The following is a 20,759-nucleotide window of genomic DNA, read 5'->3' as shown; positions in this document are numbered from 1 at the left end:
AATTTTTCTTTTAGTTATTTATTATAAGTGAAGGCAATCATCACTATGTTAACCAAGTGAGCTTTGTAAGGTTGAGTTAAACCCAATCTAATTTCCAATGTGTATCAGAGTCCATAAAAAATTTGTTAGGTCATTTGTTATCAGGTTAATTTCCGCCATCGGGCCATCCAAGTAAGGTTGAGTTAGGCTCGATCCAAATTCTAATGTGTTAGAGTCTATCAAAGATCAGTTGGGTCACTTGCTACCAAATTACCGCTATCGAACTGCTCGGGTCAAACTTCAAATATTCTCTGAGGCCAGGTTTCTAATAAGGTTTTGTTACACCTATCTGGAATTGAATATGTATTAGATTCTTATCTAATAAGTTTCTTCCGACTTTAAAAATTTCCCTCCCACACCTAAAATGACTTTCATTTTCGTTAACTGTCATTGGAGGTATTTTAGTCATTTTAATGCGTGGGAGAGCATTTTCTGAAATGTAAAGAGCAATCTACTAAGTTTATGCTATCGGACTACTAAGGTTTGTAAGACCCAATCCAAATTCTAAGGGTGTGTTTGGATGAAGGGTTTAGGAGGGGAAGAAAATGGAAGACTTACTTTTCTTTTTTAAATTACGGACATTATAAAATGATTTTTTTACAAAATTGAATTAACAAATGATAAATGATGATATAATACTTCAAAAACACTTAATTTATTTTAAAAAAAACATTTTACATTGTTATTAATATTTATTAGTGTATTTACCCGGCGTTGTCCGAGTTAGGTATATAATTATAAATGACCAAAATTCTGTATGTATGTTACCCACAAATAAATTTTTTCACGGTCCGGAACGGGACAAATATCTTATTGGTACACATAAATAGAATAAAATAATTCATATTTTAAATACCCGTAAATTAATATATGCATCAGCGGATGAAATTATATGGATTTAGTAAAATTATTAACACATATTGAATAAAATATACATTTTTTAAGTACATGTACTTGCAAAAAATAACGAATAACGAGAAGAAAAAAATTAGATAAACATAAGAAAAATTATACTGATACATAACCATTTCATTTACTAATACATTTTTTAAGGGTCACAAGGAAATTTATGGATCAGATCTTCCATCAACAGGGATAATCAAGGTAATAAAACATGAAAATTTATGTTGTTTCTCTTTACTTTAGCTAAGGCGGTGATATTGGACTTTCTTTAGCTAAGACGGTCATATTGTCTTCTAGTTTCCAAATATTGCTAGAAATACCAGATTTTATTAAACATATTTTGATTAATGAAATGCTACAAGTCAGTTTCCTCTAAAAAAAAATGATAAAAATAAATTATTTTGATGAAAGGGAAAGATTGGCTAGGGGAGAGATATAGACAGAGTCAAAACACCAAACTCATTGTCACCCACCCACCTATGTTTTCCATACAACACTCAAAACCCTAGAAACACATCTCTCCCTCGACCCTCATAGAGACGAAGGTGATTCCATAGATTTTGTACAGGATTATAATCCTACAAACCCTTGAAACACTCTCGTTTGTGAAGCATGCAAAATCAAGCAAATTTAACCCTAACCTCATCGAGACGTGATTCAATGAATTTTGTATGTAATTCTCTGCGTTAAGTTAACCTTAACCTCTCCCAGGTTAATGCTTGCGAAGAACGCCAAATTGTAGAAGCTGAATACATCAACAACCCTCGCGATGCTAATGTACGTTCGTCTCCATTACCAAATTTTTTATTCATACATTTTTTATTTTCATATTCATTGTTATGTTGGAAATTTTGTGTATAATTTTGTTTTATTAATATATGTAGAATTTGACAAGATGGGGTGGAGCTTTGTTAAACATGTATAACAATGACGGCCCAGATCAAGATTATACGATCTACGGTGCTTATTCTCTCTCTCTCTCTCTATATATATATATATATATATATATATATATATATATTGAACTACTTTATTTTATTTATATAATTATTTTAGTTTTTTTGTTTGTCATTAAATGGGTTTTAGTTGCGTTTGAACTTGTGATTTAGAGGGTTATATATTTATTAAAGACCACATACCATTTCTTCGATTCCTTCACCATAATTTCATCAATTGGACTCTTCCTTTTGATTTGTGACTTTATTAATTCTATCTCTTTTTCAATTAATTTTACTTCCTTTCCAATCAGTTCTTGATCTTTCAATTTGTGAGCTTTAAGTGCTTATTTGATTTCAAGTTGTTGAATTAACAATTCTTTCGAATAATTTTTTTTTAAGTCTTTATATATATTTTTTAAAACAAAAGTAACGCAGAGAGCATTACTGAGATTCATTAACCAAAAAGAGAAGGAAGATACAAAAAGAAAAGGGGAAATAGGTCAACACCTTTTCATCAAAAAATGAACCTATAGTTAGGGAGGCCAAGTCTATTCCTAACATAGTCAGTGCTAATACAGTCAGGGATGGAAGGGAACCAAACATGTGAAGATAGAGCTAAGCCTAAAGTAGCTAAACCATCTGCACAAGTGTTCCCCTCTCTATACACATGACTAGCCAAAAAATTCAAGTTACTGATAATATCTAAACAGTTAGACCATCTATTCCTAATGTTCCAAGGAACCATTCTAGCATCTTTAAAGCAAGCACCACCTATTGAGATTCGGTTTCAAGCCAAAGAAACCTCCAATTTTTTCTATCTGCAATTTCAATAGCAATCATGACAGCATATAATTCAGCAGTGAAGGCAGTAGAGCAGTCCAGAATGTTCTCAGCAAAACACCCATGGCAGTGTTAATTGGATTCTTAACCAGTGCACCATCAGTGTTAACCTTGAGCCAGTGAAAATTGGGGGGATTCCAAATCACTTCTTTTATCACAGGAGCCCTTGGAGGGTGAATGTTTATGTTGAAGGCTTTGAGGAAAACAAATTCAGTCATATTAATTCTAGAGCACAGCTTGGTGTTATTACCTGAGATGGAAGTATAGGAAATAATGGAATTGATAGCAGACCTCCAGTGAATTTGCTTGTCTTGAAATCTAGCTTGATTTCTCGAGTACCAGATGATGGAAATAGTGTTGATGACTGCAACCTTAGAAACTAACCTGCACTGAGGTGTAAATTGCTCCCCAATCTTCCAAATGTTATCAATGGCGGGAAGATTAATATTGAGAAGATTAGCAAGCCAGGTCCAAAGTTTCAGTGCAAAAGGGCACTGAAAGAAAAGATGAGATGTTGTTTCCTCAGAATTGAGAAAGATGCTGCAGATGGAAGCAAGATTGCTACCTCTATCTTGTAACTTCTCATCAGTTGGGAGCCTATCGTGCATTAGCCTCCAAGCAAGAACTGACTTAGTTTATATATGATCATTCATATCATGTCAAATTTGTAATGACTCTTCTTTAGTGTAAATATTTATGAATTTTGATAAGGTTGCACTGCATTTTAATGGCTAAGGGATACAAAGATATAAGGAAAGTTTCTATTCCCATATAACAATCAATACCCTAGAGGCACCTCAGGCGACAATCAAAACCTTAGAAACACATATTTTAGTCCCTTTAATTATATCAACTTCATTTTTAGCTTCATTAAAGGTTTCCTCGAAACTTTGGTCTATCTAACATTTCTTTTTTCAATTCTAGTCCCTACCTTTTTTTTTTTCTTTCCAAAAGTTGACATCTCACGTTCCAAGTGACTTTTTTTTAAGACATCGAAACCTTAAAATATCATTAAATTAATAACTTAAATGTTTAAGCTTTAATTTAACAATTTAATCTTTAATATGAAGTTATAGACAAATTAATAAAGATTAGAGATTAAATGGATAATTTAATAAGTTTCTCACTTGAAACTTTGATTTTCAGATGCTATTTTGAAGCTGGAGGAAGCTCTTTTTCTGGAACCCTATCATCATGAGGCTTTTTGGTACCTGGGATATTCTTGCCGTAACTTGGCATCTAGCAGTGACCCTGACGAAATGGATTATTATGCTAAGAAGGCAGCTATGTGCTATCAACGAGCTTTTGAATTGGTACAGTTTTAGTACCAATGAATCTATCATTGAAGTGTGGCAAGTGTTTTACTTGTTGACTTGTAAAAATTGTGTAACAGCGTGTGTTTTGTTTTATATAGGATTCTTTGAATGTAATTTACCGCAGAAGCTTTGAATTGTATTGTAAGGTATGTTCTCTAATTAGTTTGGTTAAGAAACTGCTATGTTTATCGGTTGAGTTAAACGGAATTCCCCTTAAGTTGACCTGTTAATTTATTCTTAAACCAGTTACTTAACCATTTGATTTATTAACACCTTTTTTAAGGATCTCCAAGATTTTGCACCAGATCAACAATCAACAAGGATAACCGAGTCTTCTCCTTCTTCCGTTACAAAGGTAATAAGACATAAAAATTTATGTTCTTTCTCTTTTCTTTGCTATCCTTTCCTACTGGTTTCTTAGGTTAAATGCAATCCTATATAATTCTCGTGATCCCCCCATAGTATATATTTTTGTTGTTGGTGAATTGTTTTTGCCCTAGGACACAAGTTCAAATATTCTTTGAATCATTGAAGAAATATTCGAGATATGGTTCTTGTATGGCAATAAAATAGTTGTTGACTAGAATTCGTAGTTTTTTTGTTTCAAAGTTCTTCTTTTTTAGATGATCATTTTTTCCCTTAAATTCATTTTTTATTGTGGAGATAGAGGAACTAGATGACTTTGGTCTTTTGGTCACATTTAATGGGATGAGTTTGTTGATTCTACCATGAGTGCACACGTTGGTTGATCTTGATTATGTAATGATCAGATTATCTTTTGGTGAAGTTCATAAGTGCTATTTCTATCATGTTTTTAGTCAGCTCTTGAGATCAATGCTTCTTTTGTACGAAAATCACGTTGTAGGGTAGATATGTTAATATGGAGATAGAGACCGTGTTCTTCATATTTAAGTTATTTTCATTTTTAACCTAATTTATTTCGTATTTTTCAGACTCAAAAGGAAAAGGACATTCTGAAGTATGACATGCTTAATGGCAAGATTACGAAACCTAAAAAATCAAAAGCTTCTTTGTCTGAAAATCAGGAATTGCTCGACGAACTAAAGAAAATGCGTGAAAATCAAGAGAAGACAAATTTGATTATGGAAAATATGATGTCATTTATTCAAAATCGTTTTTCTGGTGAGGATGTGAATGCCATTATACAAGCTTCCAGACAACTATCATATATTATTCTTCTCGTTGTGTTTATTTTCACTCTTTTGGTGTGTTAGCTTGATTTGTCAGAAATATATCAAAGCCATTGCATGTAATTCAATAATTTATCATGGTTGTCTATTTTTTTTTTTTTAGTTAAGCTTGTCGGTCAAAATATCATGTATGTATATATAAAAATTAGGGTTGGTTAAATAAATAAATGGTACGTAAAAAATTATCACTGAGCGCGTCTTATGTTAGTAATTTATGGATTAAATAAACGAATTTATAAAAGTAATTCAAAAACCAAATTATCCAGCAAATAAAAAAAAAAAAAACAAATTAACTACTAAGTGATGCTGCGAGTGACTATTTTTTTTTTAGGATATATATCGAGATACTATAGTGACAACATTTATCAAATTCAAGTATAAAAAAATTATTGTTCGCTCTATTTCAAACCAAAGCAAAAAAAATACTTAAACAAAATGAAACCTTTTGTTGTAAATTTTGAACATATTTCAAAAGTTTCAAATATTTTTGTGTTCCATATTTTTAATTGAGAAATATAGAAAAGTATTTTAATAAAAAATTATTATTATATTTTAATTATAATGTTTGACTTGGTTTTGTAACATATTTTTTAATTCCAAATTTTGTAACTGCCTTTCCATTAATATTTGTTGAATGTGGCTATTATTAAGGTTTTTTCTAGGTTTACAAAAGAACTATGTTTTGTTGTATGAAAAACGTGCAGAACAAAAGAAAGCAACACGTTTTTCATTTGCTTTCATCAATATTGAAACAAAACCAATTTTGTACACGATCAAACCAGATAAATTATTTTACTCTACTCCAAATATCACTGAGTTGTTGGGTTGCATCTCTTGTGTTTATCAAATTCAAGTTGTTCTGTCACCTCTGATATGATTTATATCAGAGAAGAATTTGTTGTATCCTGAGAGGATATGCGCTTATGAGGTGAATAAATCCTTAAGGACGGTGATCTTATCACACCTCATGTTTATGCAATGGTTTACTGTTTTGCAGGTTATCACTCTCATGGTTTCGTGTTTGTTTACTTCGATTTTGCCGACTACAAATTACCGCAATTTTGAGAATCGATAAGTGTACTCTATCTCTCTCCTCTGTTCTTGTTAAAATTAAAATTGATGCTTTTATTTATATGATGATTATTATTTATAGAGATAATTTATTCCTAATTTTTGCAACACCTTTTAAAGCCGTTATCAAAACAGAATTTGGATTCCCTACAAATGCTGCATAATCAACAACTATAATAACCAAGAGATTTAGAGAGAGAAAACTTTAAAGGAAAATGTTATTTCTCTAGAAAAATAGCATGTAGCAAGGATCCATTTCTATGAAAAGGTATCAATATAATTAATAAGGTTTAATTACACTTTTGGTCCATGTGTTTTGACCTACTCACGAAAATGGTCCTGCCTCTTTAAAACAGAACAAAATTGTCCTTTAATTATCATTTTTGTGGCATTTTTCGTCCTACCCCCCATTTTATCCTCCAAACTTATGTCATGCCATATCTATGATCTCAATGCTGTTTTCAAGTGAATCAACATCAGCTTTAAGAACATTTCATTACAACAAACAAACAGCTCAAGATTTATCAGTGGAAAACAACAGCTTTAAGAACAATTTATAGTGGAAAACATCATTTCATTCATTCTATTTGTCACAACAAACAATAAGTTCACAACTCAAATTACAAGAAACAACTCAAATTACTACAAAGAGCTCAAGATTACACATAATTTTCAACACTGCTAGACCACTTAAACAACAACACAAAACACATAAACAACAACACCTAAACTTTTTCAATACTACTAGTTCCTTCAAGCCTTCATTTATAGCATAGTTCCTAATTTTCTTCCTCTTAAAGCCTTCAAGATAAAAATACAGAGCAATCCCATAATGACCACAACAGTTAAAATAAGCAATCTTTGGCAAAACTTTAGCTTCTTTTTCAAATCCTCATCTTCTTTCAGCTTCATATTATCCTTCTTCTTAAGTTCATCAATTCTCTTCATTAATGACAAAATCACCTCCTTTGCACGCCCAAAAATTTCTTCGTCGTACCAATTGAAGAAACCGCATCCCTTTCGTCCCTACAACTGATTTCACATACAAATCACAACATGTTAATTCAGTGTTTCAACTTATGCTCGCAAAATCATTTTGCATAATCTGAGATTTACATTGTATAAACCACATCCATTAAACATGCGCCCAGGATTCTCAATTGTCCAAGCAGTAGTAAGAAGTGAATCAAGATCACACCAGCAACGCACTTCTCACCTTCGTGAAGCACAACTGTTACTGGAAACAGTATATTGTGACATTTTCGAATTCAAGAAGAAGACAAAAACTTGTGAAAAATTGAAGAAGAAACGACGAGGAAGAAGAGAGAAAGTTGCGAAAAAGAAGGAAGGATGAAGATGTGACAATTAGAATGAATGAAATGATGTTTGTTCATAAAGCTGATGTTTTCTCTTTCAAAAAATACTCTTGATTTTCAATGCAAATAACACATGTAACAAATAGATAAGAATAAATTTAAATATTAAAAAAATGTATCCAACACGATATGAATATATATATATGTTTGGCTTTTTTTTCCTTTATCATTTAAAAAGTGTAACAAACTAGATAGAGTATATTTATACAACTTTTTCATTATCCCAATTATATCCTAAAACAAATTTTTATATAAGAAATATTGTTGTTGGTGTCATTAAAAAAAAAAATTAGATTATATTTATTTGTTATATTGTTGGTGTCATTGAAATAGATAATCATGGTTAGTTTGATTTGTTATAACTTGAAAACAACAAACATTTATATTTTTAGTTTTAATTAAAATCAAAATTGAATAAAAAAACACATTTCATAATTTTTAAACGTTAACACAATAAAAAGAGAACGTGCTCGTCTTTTCGCTAGTAAAATATAAAGGTGATATAGATTATGGGCTGAATTAAAGAATTTTTCTATATTAGAGAGAGAGAGAGAGAGAGAGAGAGAGAGAGAGAGAGAGAGAGAGAGAGAGAGAGAGAGAGAGAGAGAGAGAGAGAGAGAGAGAGAGAGAGAGAGAGAGAGAGAGAGAGAGAGAGAGAGGAGAGAGAGAGAGAGAGAGAGAGAGAGAGAGAGAGAGAGAGAGAGAGAGAGAGAGAGGAGAGAGAGAGAGAGAGAGAGAGAGAGAGAGAGAGAGAGAGAGAGAGAGAGAGAAGAGAGAGAGAGAGAGAGAGAGAGAGACGAAAGTTTGTTTACTCAGTTCGGTCAAATACTAACCTAGTCTGTGGGTTTCCGTTCCACTATAATGATGAGTTAACTTTACAAAAGAGATATCAAAGGGTTACAAGAATCAATTTTCAAACATAATTCTATCCAATGCCCCAAATCCTTCGCGTGATCAAGAGACTCGATCATAGTAGTCTTTATTCAAGGTGAATCAATGGTGATTCAATCCCAACCCTAATGTTTGTTGCAAGAGAATTCTTTACAAACTCTAGTTTTCTTGTTGGCTTCTAATCGTTGTTTGTCTACTCCCTACCAATTTTCATCTCATATAGGATTTGTATTTATATAGAAATATAACCAGTAAATTTGCGACGGATATCAACATAAAATATATTTAAAACAAATATTTTATGTTTTTAGCAATAATATTTGAAACAATTTGATATAAGTACAGGGGTACAGTAATTTTGTTTTTATTTATCTGTTATCACACTCTCATACAACACAAAAAAACCCTAGAAACATCCTACCATCAAAACCCTCAAAAGACTTCTCTCCTTCAAAGAGACAACGCTGATTCCATGAATTTTCTACGAGATTATTCCAACCTCCTTAACGCCAGAGAAGCATGCAAAATTGCAGAAGCTGAATACATCAAGAACCCTCGCGACGTTGACGTAGGTTCTTCTCAATTCTTCAATTTTTTATTCATACTATCCTTATCATGATCACAGAAGCTGACTTCATTGATATGTTGGAAAATTTGTGTCTACTTTTTTGTATTATTTATTATTCTCCGTTCTCTGCAGAATTTGACAAAGTGGGGTGGAGCTATGTTAAAGATGTATAACAATGGTGATCAGGATATGACGATTGAAGGTGCTTATTCTCTCTCTCTCTCTCTATATATATATATATGAACTACTTTATTTTATTTCTACTATTACTATTTTAGGGTTGAGGAGTGTTATTTGAACAACCATTTGATTGACAACTTATGGGACAACCATAATTTACAAAGAAAGAGTTGTTATTTGCATGAAATCCAAAGCAATAGATGTTCAAATATCATTTCTCTTTAGGGTTTTTGGGTTTGTGTTTGAACTTGAGTTAGAGGGGTTTTTTGTTTTTCAAGTCTTTATAAAATCATTTATATTGGGTATGTTTGGTAAGCTCACTAAATGAGCTTATAGCTTATAAGCTCGTTTGACAAAAAAAACTCTATTTGGTAATGGTCTTTCACCACGAGCTTATAAGTTATTTTTCAGACACTATGACCCCGTTTGGTTTGAGCTTGTGAAAAATAGCTTATGTAAATAAATAAGCTTTTATTTTAATTTACCAAACAGAGCCATCATGTCAAATTTGTAATGGCTCTCTTTTAGTGTTGATAAGGTTGCACCTGCACCTATCAATGGCTAAGAGAAAAAAAGGATATGCTTAATGAAAGTTGCTATTCTCATGCAACAATCAAAATCCTAGAAATTAACAAGCAACAATCCAAACCCCAGAAACACCGATATTAGTCTCTCTAATTATATCAACTTTATTTTTAGTTCTGCTAAAAATTTCCTTTGAACTTTGACCCCCATAAAATTTCAGTTTTCAATTTAAGTTGCTACTTTTTTTAAAAAGGCCACGTCTTATATTCGAAGTGTCTTGATTTAATCTTTAATCTGAAATTATTATAGATAATATTAATAAATATTAGAGATTAAATACTTATAGGTAATTTAACAAGTTTCTCACTTGAAAATTTACTTTTAGATGTTATTTTAAAGCTGGAGGAGGCTGTTTTTCTGGATCCCTACCATCATGAGGCTCTTTATTGTCTGGGAGAAGCGTTCGCTATTAGGGCACCTGAATTCAACGACAAAACTAGTATCGATTATTATTCAAAGAAGGCAATTGCATGCTATCAACAAGCTTTTGATTTGGTACAATTTTTGTTCAATACCAATGAATGTATCATTGAAGTGTGGAAAGTGTTGTACTTGTTGACTTGTAAAAATTATGCTTAACAAAGTGTTTCCTGTTTTATATAGGATCCTTCAAATGAAATGTACCGCATAATGATGGAAACTTATGTTAAGGTATATTTTTGATGTAATAACTTTGTATCATGTTGTAATACCTCAGTGCAATATAGAAATGGCTTCTCTAATTTGTTTGGTTTTTCTGTCATGTCACGGTTAACAAAACTAAGATGTTTATGGGTTGAGTTAAACGGCGTTTCCCTTAAGATGACATGCTAATTTATTCTTAAACTAGTTGCTTAACCATTTCATTTACTAACACCATTTTCAAGGGTATCAAGAAAATTTTGGCAGAAGATGAACAATTAATGACATCCGTATCCGAGTTTTATCCTTCTTTTGGTACCAAGGTAATCAGACATAAAAGTTTATGTTGTTTCCCTTTACTTTGCTATCCTTTTCCAGTTCTTTTTTTTTGCGATGAATTCGTAAAGTTTTCTTCTCTCAACACACCTTAATGTTCTTTTTACGCATGCAATGGTCTCTCATTTTTATGTTTGATTGTTTTGTATGTTTTTTATCGTGAAGTTATTTGAAGTAGCAGATGAACTAGCTATGGCAGCTACGGTAACTGAAGAATTGCGCGGTAAACTTAAGCAAATGCTTAAAAATCAACAGAGGACAAATTTGATTATGGCAAATATGATGTCATTTATTCAAAGTCGTTTTCCTGGTGAAGATGTGTATCCCATTATACAAGCTGCAAGACAGGCATATTATATTTTTCTATTTTGTTACCCTTTTTATCCTTTTTGCTCGTACAACGTTGTCTTGTGCTTCGGCTGAAAGGTGTTGTTATTTTGTTTTCAACAGGTTCCAGACGCTTCTAGTGCTCCTAACTAATCGTAGTCCAAACGCTAATGAAGATGATAGCGCTAATGAACATGACAAAAGAAAGTTTAGATTCTAATTTTGTCTAGATGGAGTAAAATAGAAAATCAAGTGGATAAGATCCATTTTTTTTGTAATTTGAGATTGTGGAGACTTTGCATGATTCTTAAGTGTAGTTTAACGCTATCAACTATTTTGTAGTTTGACATGCTTTTAAGACTGTGAAATTTTTTAAATAGTTGAAATTTCATTTGATTTTGTTTTATAAATACATTTATATAATCATATGTATTAACAGAAAAAATCCCTCAAAAAAATTTGTTTAAAGAGATATGATAAATTACAAAAAAAAAATTATTGATAAGACTTATACCAACAACAAAATTGGTGGTAAGAACAGTGTCACTAAAACCTATAGAAATGGAGACTCGGGCATAGCAAATTAAGTGCCGCCAATTATCCTATTCCAACGGAAAGAAACTGTGAGTATAGCACCAGTGTTTAGTCCAACAGGCAGAAAAGCCATTGCTCTAGGCTATTGGGACGGTAATTTTCCGTCGGTATAGGAAATTTAATAAAGACGGAGTCATAATGCTGTTGGAATAGGTTTTTTGGGATATACCAACAGTTTTGTACCCTTTATTTACAGACTTTTGCTGTCACAATGTCGTAGTGGTGGTGATTGCTTTCCTCACTAAATACTTGGGGTCTGCTTATTTTGAGCTTATGAAAAACGGCTTATGCAAATAAATACGCTTTTATTTGTTATTCATAAAGTTTTTATGGTAGTTTATGAAAAAACAACTTATGAAGATAAAATTTTTGTTAATAAGAACTTATGAATTAACATAAAATTAAAGCTTATTTATTTACATAAGCTATTTTTCATATGCTCAAAATAAGCTCAATCCAAACGGGGCTCAAAGCATGTTGCTTCTCGCCACTTTCGTATCTCGTTCTCAGCATATTGAGACCTTAATATCAAATTCCAATCCAATCGCAGCAGGTAGAAATGGGGGCGCAAAACAACTTTCTTATATTATTCCTCATCGTGCATGTACTGACTTTCGTAGTACTAACTTGAGTTGTTGTTTTGTGTCTGTACGAGTGTTCTAATTTTGAGATGAATCATAAAGGAATTATGTAAGGTTTTAAGTGTTGGTTGCGTCGTAATTCTTGATATTTGAGTAGAATTACGGGCAAATGCAGTTGATAGTATCTTGGTCGTGGTTGCATTGTAGTTGCAGAGATGTATAAAACTATGATGATTCGGCCAAATAATGATACTGTACCATTTTTTGAAACTTTGACATGAGTTATCTTCACCTTATTCTGAGTCGAAAGAAGCCCTTAGCAGTTCTTCATGATGTTAGTGGAATCATCAAACCTAAAAGGTAATACAACAATTAGTTGTGAAATTCACATCATGGACATAAACTATTGATTTCTCGATCAACATTTTGTTTTGCCCTTTTCAGAATGACCCTGCTCTTAGGTCCTCCGAATTCTGGAAAGACTACATTGTTGTTGGCATCGGCGGGAAGACTCGGTAAAGCTAAAAGTAAGCACATGTTTCAGAAGTTCTGTTTGACAATAGTAATTCATTTATTTCCAATTTTCTTTTGCTGATTAATTGAAGTTTCCGGGACAAGTTGCGTATAATGATCACGGCATGGAAGAATTTGTACCACAGAGAACATCAGCTTACAAGTCAAACTGATATAGAACTGTTTTTCAACTTTGTGGAATTAGAAGATATGCTGGCAGAATTATCAAGAGAAAAGGATGAAAACATTAAACCAGATTCTGATCTTGATATTGATGTGAAGGATGAGATAAAGATTAAGTAAATGTTAATAGACTTGTTTGTATAATGAATAACTTGGAGATAAAGCTAAACATGCTTAATTTCAGGCTGAAGCACTAGAAGGCCAAAAAAACTAACATAGTTACAGGTTATATAATTAAGCTAGAAAAGCAAGTTCAGAAATTTTTTAGAAATGATTTTAGGATAAAATAAGGAAGAATCTCATTTTTTACTGTTTCTAAAACATTTGGCAGATTTTAGGACTGGATTTTTGTGCTGATACCATGGTAGGGGGTGACATGATTCGAGGTACTTTGAGTGGACCGAAAAGAGAGTTAGAACTGGTAAAACCATAAATCTCATTATCTCTGTAGTATTTATAAGAAAGAAAGTGTTCATATTTTCATTTGTGTTTTATAAAACTCAAGATGGGAATGGGACTATGAACTACATGTTAGATGCTAGTTGGACCAGCTAGAGCGGTTTTCATGGATGAAATATCGACTGGTTTGGACAGTTCAACCACATTCCAAATGATTAATTCACTAAGACAATCCATCCACATTCTCAATGGAACAGCTCTCATACAGACAACACCTGAAACGTACGATTTATTCGACAACATAATTCTCCTCTCAGACAGACAAATTGTCTAGACGAAAACGTCCTCAAATTCTTTGAACACATAGGTTTCAAATTTCCAAAGAGGAAAGGAGTAGCAAACTTTTTACATGTTTGACATAATTGGTCGAAATCTCGAGGATGAACTTGCCACTCCATTCGATACCTCCAGGTCACCCTGCTGTTTTAACCAAAACAAGTATGGTGTAAGCAAGAAAGAACTCTTAAGAGTGTGTATATCTTACTTATGAAAAGGATTTTGTTGTCTATATTTCAAGATGTGGCAGGTAAGCACTCCCCGTTCAAGAGAAACTTACTTAATAATTCATCTTTAACTGGCCTCCTTATTTTGACAATTCTGATCACAGTTAAGAGTGCAGATCTTGAAGTAGCGTGGGATTTTCCCTGAAGCATACTGGTATTGCATTAGAGTTGGAGCTTCCATTGGATACATGTTACAATTCAACTTCCTTTTCCCTTTGGATTTATGTTATCTTTGTTATCGCAACAGAGATTGCTTGCTTCACAAGCAATCGATATTGAAAGAGAATTAAGGAGAATTGAGGGAGAAGAAAGAGAGTCCTATGTGACTGTAACTATGTGATGACAGTCCGTCATATCACATATTTAGAGTCTTTTTAATTAAGTTTTTATTCTAGTTTTATTAATTTAGTATTTAATTTAGAATCATTTTAAATAAATTGTCGTTTTCTTATTATTGAGTCAAAAAGAGTATTATTATTATTATTTTCATTGAGAGACTTGTTAGTAAGAAATATTGGTGAGTGGACTAAAAAAGAGTAGTGGGCTTGAGCAAAGGAAAATAAAAACGTAACAGGCTTGTGGGAGAAGGAAGGCAACTAGGTTACAAAACTTATATAAAAGAAGCCGCACAGCACAAGAACATCTATTCACGTTCTGTGCAATCACCGTTTTGGGATCAAGAGTTTTGGAACGGAAGGACAAGGAGATAGAAAGAAGGCTACGGACTGCACAACAAGAAGCAAAAAACGGCAAAAAACCTGGGATAAGGATTTGATAAGCTACTGCGGTATCGATGAATTTCTCTTTGGTTCTATGTTGTTTATTGTATTATATGAATTAGTAGTTGATACTCTTTTATTATTAATGTTATTCAGTCTTTATTCAGAATTATTTGTATTTATTGTTTTTTATATAATTGCTTTGTATGACTATTAACCCTAACTTCTTGCAATTACATGAATTGATATTAGGAATTGATATTAGGAATTGAATGACTATTAACCCTAGCTTTTAATCCTGAAATAGTAACATAGGAACCTAGAGATAGGAAATTGAGGATTATGACACATGAATTAACGTACTTTTATCCCTTTTGCGGTTATTCAATCGGTTTAAGAGATTAAAAGATTATAACTTAGGAAAGGGTTTTGAGTCAAGAGATTGATCAAAACTACTTAGTTAATTTGTCGTAAAAATTGAATAGTAATTATTAATAAAGGGAGGTAAACTACTCATATAAAGCAATAGCGGATTCATCGGCTTAATCATCCTTTTCAAATCATCTTTCAACAACTTTTATTGCTTTTTATGCACACAAACCTACTGCCTCAGGCACTTATAAAATTTACACATCCTAAATATTAACTTTATTGCTAAGTTGAGATTAACACAGTCCTTGTGGATACGAACTTATCTTATTACTTCGATAGTTTTAGTACACTTGCTAAAATAATTATCACTATGTATTCTCATTCGCAATGAAAATTGTGACGTTGCATGTTTATATACTACTACATATGTGAGTTACTTGCTATACAAGTAATCAACCAAAACTAAAGTATCTTATTTATTTTATGTGCATGTCGTTTATCAAACTGATGTAGTTCTCTAAGTAACATATGAAACATGTTTTGCAGCATTTGGTAAACCACGTACTTTAATATCAGCAGAAGCCATGTCTAAGAGACAATCGAACTGTCTCTTACATTAGAATGTTCTTCAGGTGAGTTATAAGTTAGCGTACAAAACTTCTTCCTATTTTGCTTCACATGTTACCAGCGAGAGCGCTTTTCATGGACGAAATATCGACTGGTTTAATTTGGACAGTTTAAGCACATTCCAAATGAATAATCCACTAAGACAATCCATCCTCATTCTAAATAAAACAGCTCTCATCTCTCTTCTACAGCCAGCACCTGAAACATACAATTTATTCGACGACATAGTTCTCCTCTCAGACGGACAAATTGTGTATCAAGGTCCAAGTGAAAACGTCCTCGAATTCTTTGAACATATAGGTTTAATAAAAGATCAGAGAACAGTATTGGTCAAATAAAGATGGGCCATATCCCTTTATCACTGTCAGAGAATTTGATGAAGCTTTTCAGTTGTTTCAAATTGGTCGAAAACTCGAGGACAAACTTGCTACACCATTTGATACCTCCAGAGGCCACCTGTTTTAACCAAAACAAGTATGGTGTGAGCAAGAAAGAAATTTTACTTATGAAAAGGAACTCGTTTGTCTATATTTTCTCTAAGCACCATATGAAACATTTGTTGCAGCATTTGGTAAACCACAGACATTAATATCATAAGAAGCATTGGCTGAGGGAAATGCTGCCACTGCTGGAAACAAACAGACTTATTTAAACACTTGTGAGATTGTTTGTTTGGGAGAACTTATGGAAACAACTTATGAGAGATGTCTATAAGAGGGGGTGAAAAATCGCTCAAAAAAAAAAAGAGGGGGTGCAAAATCGCACAATTAGCAAAATATAGGGGGAAAAGTGCAATTAATTAGCCTTTTTTTTTTTTAATTTTTTTTTAGCTATTGAATGGCTTTTGGGTTGTGTTTGAACTTGTGATTTAGAGGTTTTTTAGTTTATTTTTCAAGTCTTTATATGATCATTCATATCATGTCAAATTAGTAATGGCTCTCCTTCGGTGTTTAATTATTTATGAATTTTGATAAGGTTACACATGCACCTATTTTAGATTTTTTTTTGTTATTAAATGGCTTTTGGGTTGTGTTTGAACTTGTGATTTAGATTTTTTTTTTTTTTTCAAGTCTCGATATGATCATTCATATCATGTCATGTCAAATTTGTAATGGCTCTCCTTAAGTATAAATATTTATGAATTTTGATAAGGTTTTGCACCTGCACCTATTAATGGCTAAGTGGGACAAAGATATATATCCGTGATTTTTGCTACAAATTTAAGCCACAAATTTATTACTCTAACAATTTTTCTTAATACCCGTGATATTTTTGTAAAATAGTCTTATAAAAAATGACGGAGGGAGTAAAAAAAAAAGGTCATTTTTGTTGGTCTGAAATCTAAACAAATATTGAATATTCATATCGTAAACTACCCTTCAATTAACGTAAACCATATTTTTCAATAGGGAAATGCTTCTTATAACGAAGCAAATCCACCCGAAGGCATCACAATTGTGTTGTTAGTTGTAATTGCAAATTTAGCATCTAAGGGTGCTACTACTTCGTGAAACTTCTAGTGATGTTTTATTTGCTTGAAATAGCAGTACTGTTTTCAATAACTCTTTTTTCATTGAATAAATTTCCATTGCCGATTTAAGCACTTAACTCGGAGTACTCTGTTGTGGATGGTCTAACATTATTTACGAAGAAAGAGGCATGGTTAATTTAGCATGTGAAAGAGAAACTATAATTTATTTTTATCATATTGTGATTTATTGTTTTTAAAGAGCTATGGCCATTGGTAATAATAAGACATGTAAAGAACAGACATTGATCCCCACACAATCAAGTCCAAAAGATATGTTCTCTTTTCATGTGAGCAATGCTTCATTAAAGGATACTTGACTTCCAAGAATTAAGTTCAACTAATTATTGGAAACAAATCAAACTTCTTTATATATTCTGTTAGAATTTTTCATTGACAAGACTTGAAGTGTGCACTTACGAAACCAAAAAAATACAAATAACCATCCTTTTGTTAGTTGTCCAATTATGACATAGAATCTACTGTTTGCTTTGATGAATTTGATTGATTTGATGAATTCAATAATTCAAATCATGTTAATCGAATTGATTTGAATTATTAACTTATGAGTTTAATTTTAATATACTTTGTAAACTTTTTATTAAAACTAAGACTTCATTACACGTACATGACTCAAATCATAATTTATGAGATTAATTTCACAAGCTCATAACATACTTTAAGAGGACCCGTATATGTATTACTCGTACCTTATTTTTAATTTTATTAGACTTGAATAAACCAACTAAGAGATTTGGTGCATCCAACTTATTCTAGAGCAATGATGCATGTGTGGTCACAACCATAAATTATGTTTGTGTGGTCACAACCACAAATTAAAATGAGTTAAACACTCTCACAAATGAAAAAAAAATGTAGAAATAAAAAAATCAATTTAATGCAATTATTTTATTATTGAAAACATTGATTAATGATTAATGTGTATTCTTGTTTGTGTGTTTAAATGAATTTGATTTGTAGTTGTGATCATATGTGTATTCTTGTTTGTGTGTTTAAATTAATTGGAGTTGTAGTTGTTATGATCTCTTATATTCTCTAACTCCTTGATAAGGTTGATGTGTCTTGCAAATCGTAGTTGTGCCTAACACAATTCCACAAAATAAGTCTGTGATGTGAGGACTGCCTCCACTTATAAACATATTGTCACGCTATCTCTTATTCGATGTGAGACTTTTTAAGACACTCCTCACGATCAGGACAGGACATCTGAAGTGTGAACATAAATGGTGGGTGGCCTGATTCAGGCTATCTCTTATATGATGTGAGACTTTTTAACACACCCTTTCACGATCAGGACAGGACATCTGAAACGTGGACATGAATGGTCGGTGGAGTGATAGTGGAAACCTGATATCAAGTGTCTCAACGGATCTTGGAGGAGGCTCTGATACCATCTTAGATCTTGGAGGACCTAACACAACCCCATAAAATCAGTTTGTGATGTGATGATTGTCCCCACTTATAAACAAATTATCAGGTCATCTCTTATCCGATGTGAGACTCTTTAACAATGTGAAAGGTATATAAAAAAGAAGAGGTGACATGACTCAAATCATATATAATTAGATATGTGAATTAATGTTCAAGCTTTGTAAAAAAAATTGCTCTCAAAGAAAAAAGTTCCGCAAAAAAATGGGATTGCTATTGATAAGAAAGTATTAATGTTGAAGTTACTTTTATTAACTGTTTAGTTTAATGTGTGTTTGGGGTAGTTTCTACCACACAAAAAAAAAAAAAAAAAAAAACTCACGTTTGAGCATGAAAAAAGAAGATTAGGGGTAAATATATGCTAGCTTGAAAAAACACCATCCATTAGCATCATTTAATCGATTGATAATTTTTTTTACTTTAATAGTATGAAGAAGTATGAACACCCAAATTTTGTTACCTTATACCGATTACGGGTAAATATATGCTAGATTGAGTAAGTTTTGCATGGATATATAGAATTGGAATATTCAAAGCAATCCAAGACACAAGTTCGACTTATTATCGGTCATCAACCTTTTTAGACTTGATAAGCCTTTTCTTTTAATGTCTAGTACGAACTATACTTATGTGTCTTTTCATACTAACTACATTAAAGTAATTATATAATCTATCTTTAAATAGACCAGTGAGAAAATAATTATGTGAGGTTAAGTTCTATATTTTTTTAACAAGTTCTATATTTATCATCAAAAACGTTTGGTAGAAACCTCAATAGGTATGTACACCTTGAGAATGAAAGAGATGAGATATATTGATATGATAAATGCATGATAATAATGTGGTAAAAAGAGGGAAAGATAGAGAGAAAATGAAGAGTTGAATGGATGTTGAAAAATTTATGGTGTCTAAAATATCTTCGTTGATTGGAAAATTCTATGTAATAAAAAAAAGGAATCAAGTAAATCTCTTACGAGCAAGTCTCACATCATATATATCGGCACACTAAAATGTATTCCATTAAAACAACTTCGTGAGTTTTCCTTCATTGTATATAGCATTACTCTTGTTGATTTACTATTTGTCAAAAGAAAGTTTTATATTTTTTCATTATAATAAGTTATAAAAAAGTGAAAATTAGAAGATATAGAGATATGAATGTTTAAAATCACTTCAAGGTTGACAAAATTACAATGACATCATGATTTTTTTTAAATTACAAATTACTACATTCAGTCTTACATATAAAAAAAAGTCAAAAAAATTAATGTATTTAGTTTAAAATTTGGTTGAAATACGTCAGTTTTTGTTTTTTATTTTTTTAATCAAGAATACATTAATTTTTTTTTTTTTGAAGGGAAGAATAAATTAATTTTTGTTGATCAAGCTTTTTCTATAAATAACAACAAGGGATTATAGTTTAGCAAAATCACATGATTTGGTCTAACTCACAATTCACAACCAAACAAAAACATGCTCTATACACATCTAAGAAAAATCTAAATTGTTTATTTTATCACTATAACACCTATAACTAAGTAGGTAGCACCTTCGGCCTCAAATATAAGTAATAAAAAGTCATTTTATTGGTCTAAATTATAAACAAATATTGACTACTAATACCATATTATTTGTTAATATTTTTAAATTACCCTCTAATAGTGATGCTCATGATGTTTATAGTGAGTAGTTATTTGACTTAAAAGCCACTGTGATTCTCAAGATATCAATATATGTGGTCGGTCATCGTGCCTCCTTTAAATTAGAGTAGTGATATATGTACATTCATTTGGTATAACTTTGATGACAATTTTTATTTGTTCTCTTCTCATTGATCCAAAACAATAGAGAGAGAGAGAGAGAGAGAGAGAGAGAGAGAGAGAGAGAGAGAGAAGATAAGAATATAATGTAAGTATGAGAGAGAAAGTTGTCAAAAAATTGTAATAAAGTGGTTGTACAAATATCATTTCTCTTCAAATTACCCTTAATAGATTGATAATTTTGTTACCTTAATAGTATGAACACCCAA

General features: G+C 31.8%; 1 protein-coding gene across 1 annotated transcript; it reads left to right on the top strand.

The window, feature by feature from the left end:
- Nucleotides 1-1,418: 1,418 nt before the first annotated feature.
- LOC120576133 (mitochondrial import receptor subunit TOM20) lies at nt 1,419-5,335 on the top strand. Its single transcript, XM_039827139.1, has 6 exons — nt 1,419-1,719; nt 1,827-1,902; nt 3,867-4,033; nt 4,135-4,182; nt 4,320-4,391; nt 4,990-5,335. Exons 2-6 carry the CDS (start codon nt 1,860-1,862, stop codon nt 5,269-5,271), a joined length of 612 nt encoding a protein of 203 aa, XP_039683073.1. The 5' UTR covers nt 1,419-1,719; nt 1,827-1,859; the 3' UTR covers nt 5,272-5,335.
- The last annotated feature ends 15,424 nt before the right edge of the window (nt 5,336-20,759 follow it).

The sequence above is a fragment of the Medicago truncatula genome, chromosome 6, assembly GCF_003473485.1.
Source record: "Medicago truncatula cultivar Jemalong A17 chromosome 6, MtrunA17r5.0-ANR, whole genome shotgun sequence".
NCBI lineage: Eukaryota > Viridiplantae > Streptophyta > Magnoliopsida > Fabales > Fabaceae > Medicago > Medicago truncatula.
Note: the sequence above shows the minus strand (reverse complement) of the source record. Positions and strands in the feature narration are given on the sequence as shown.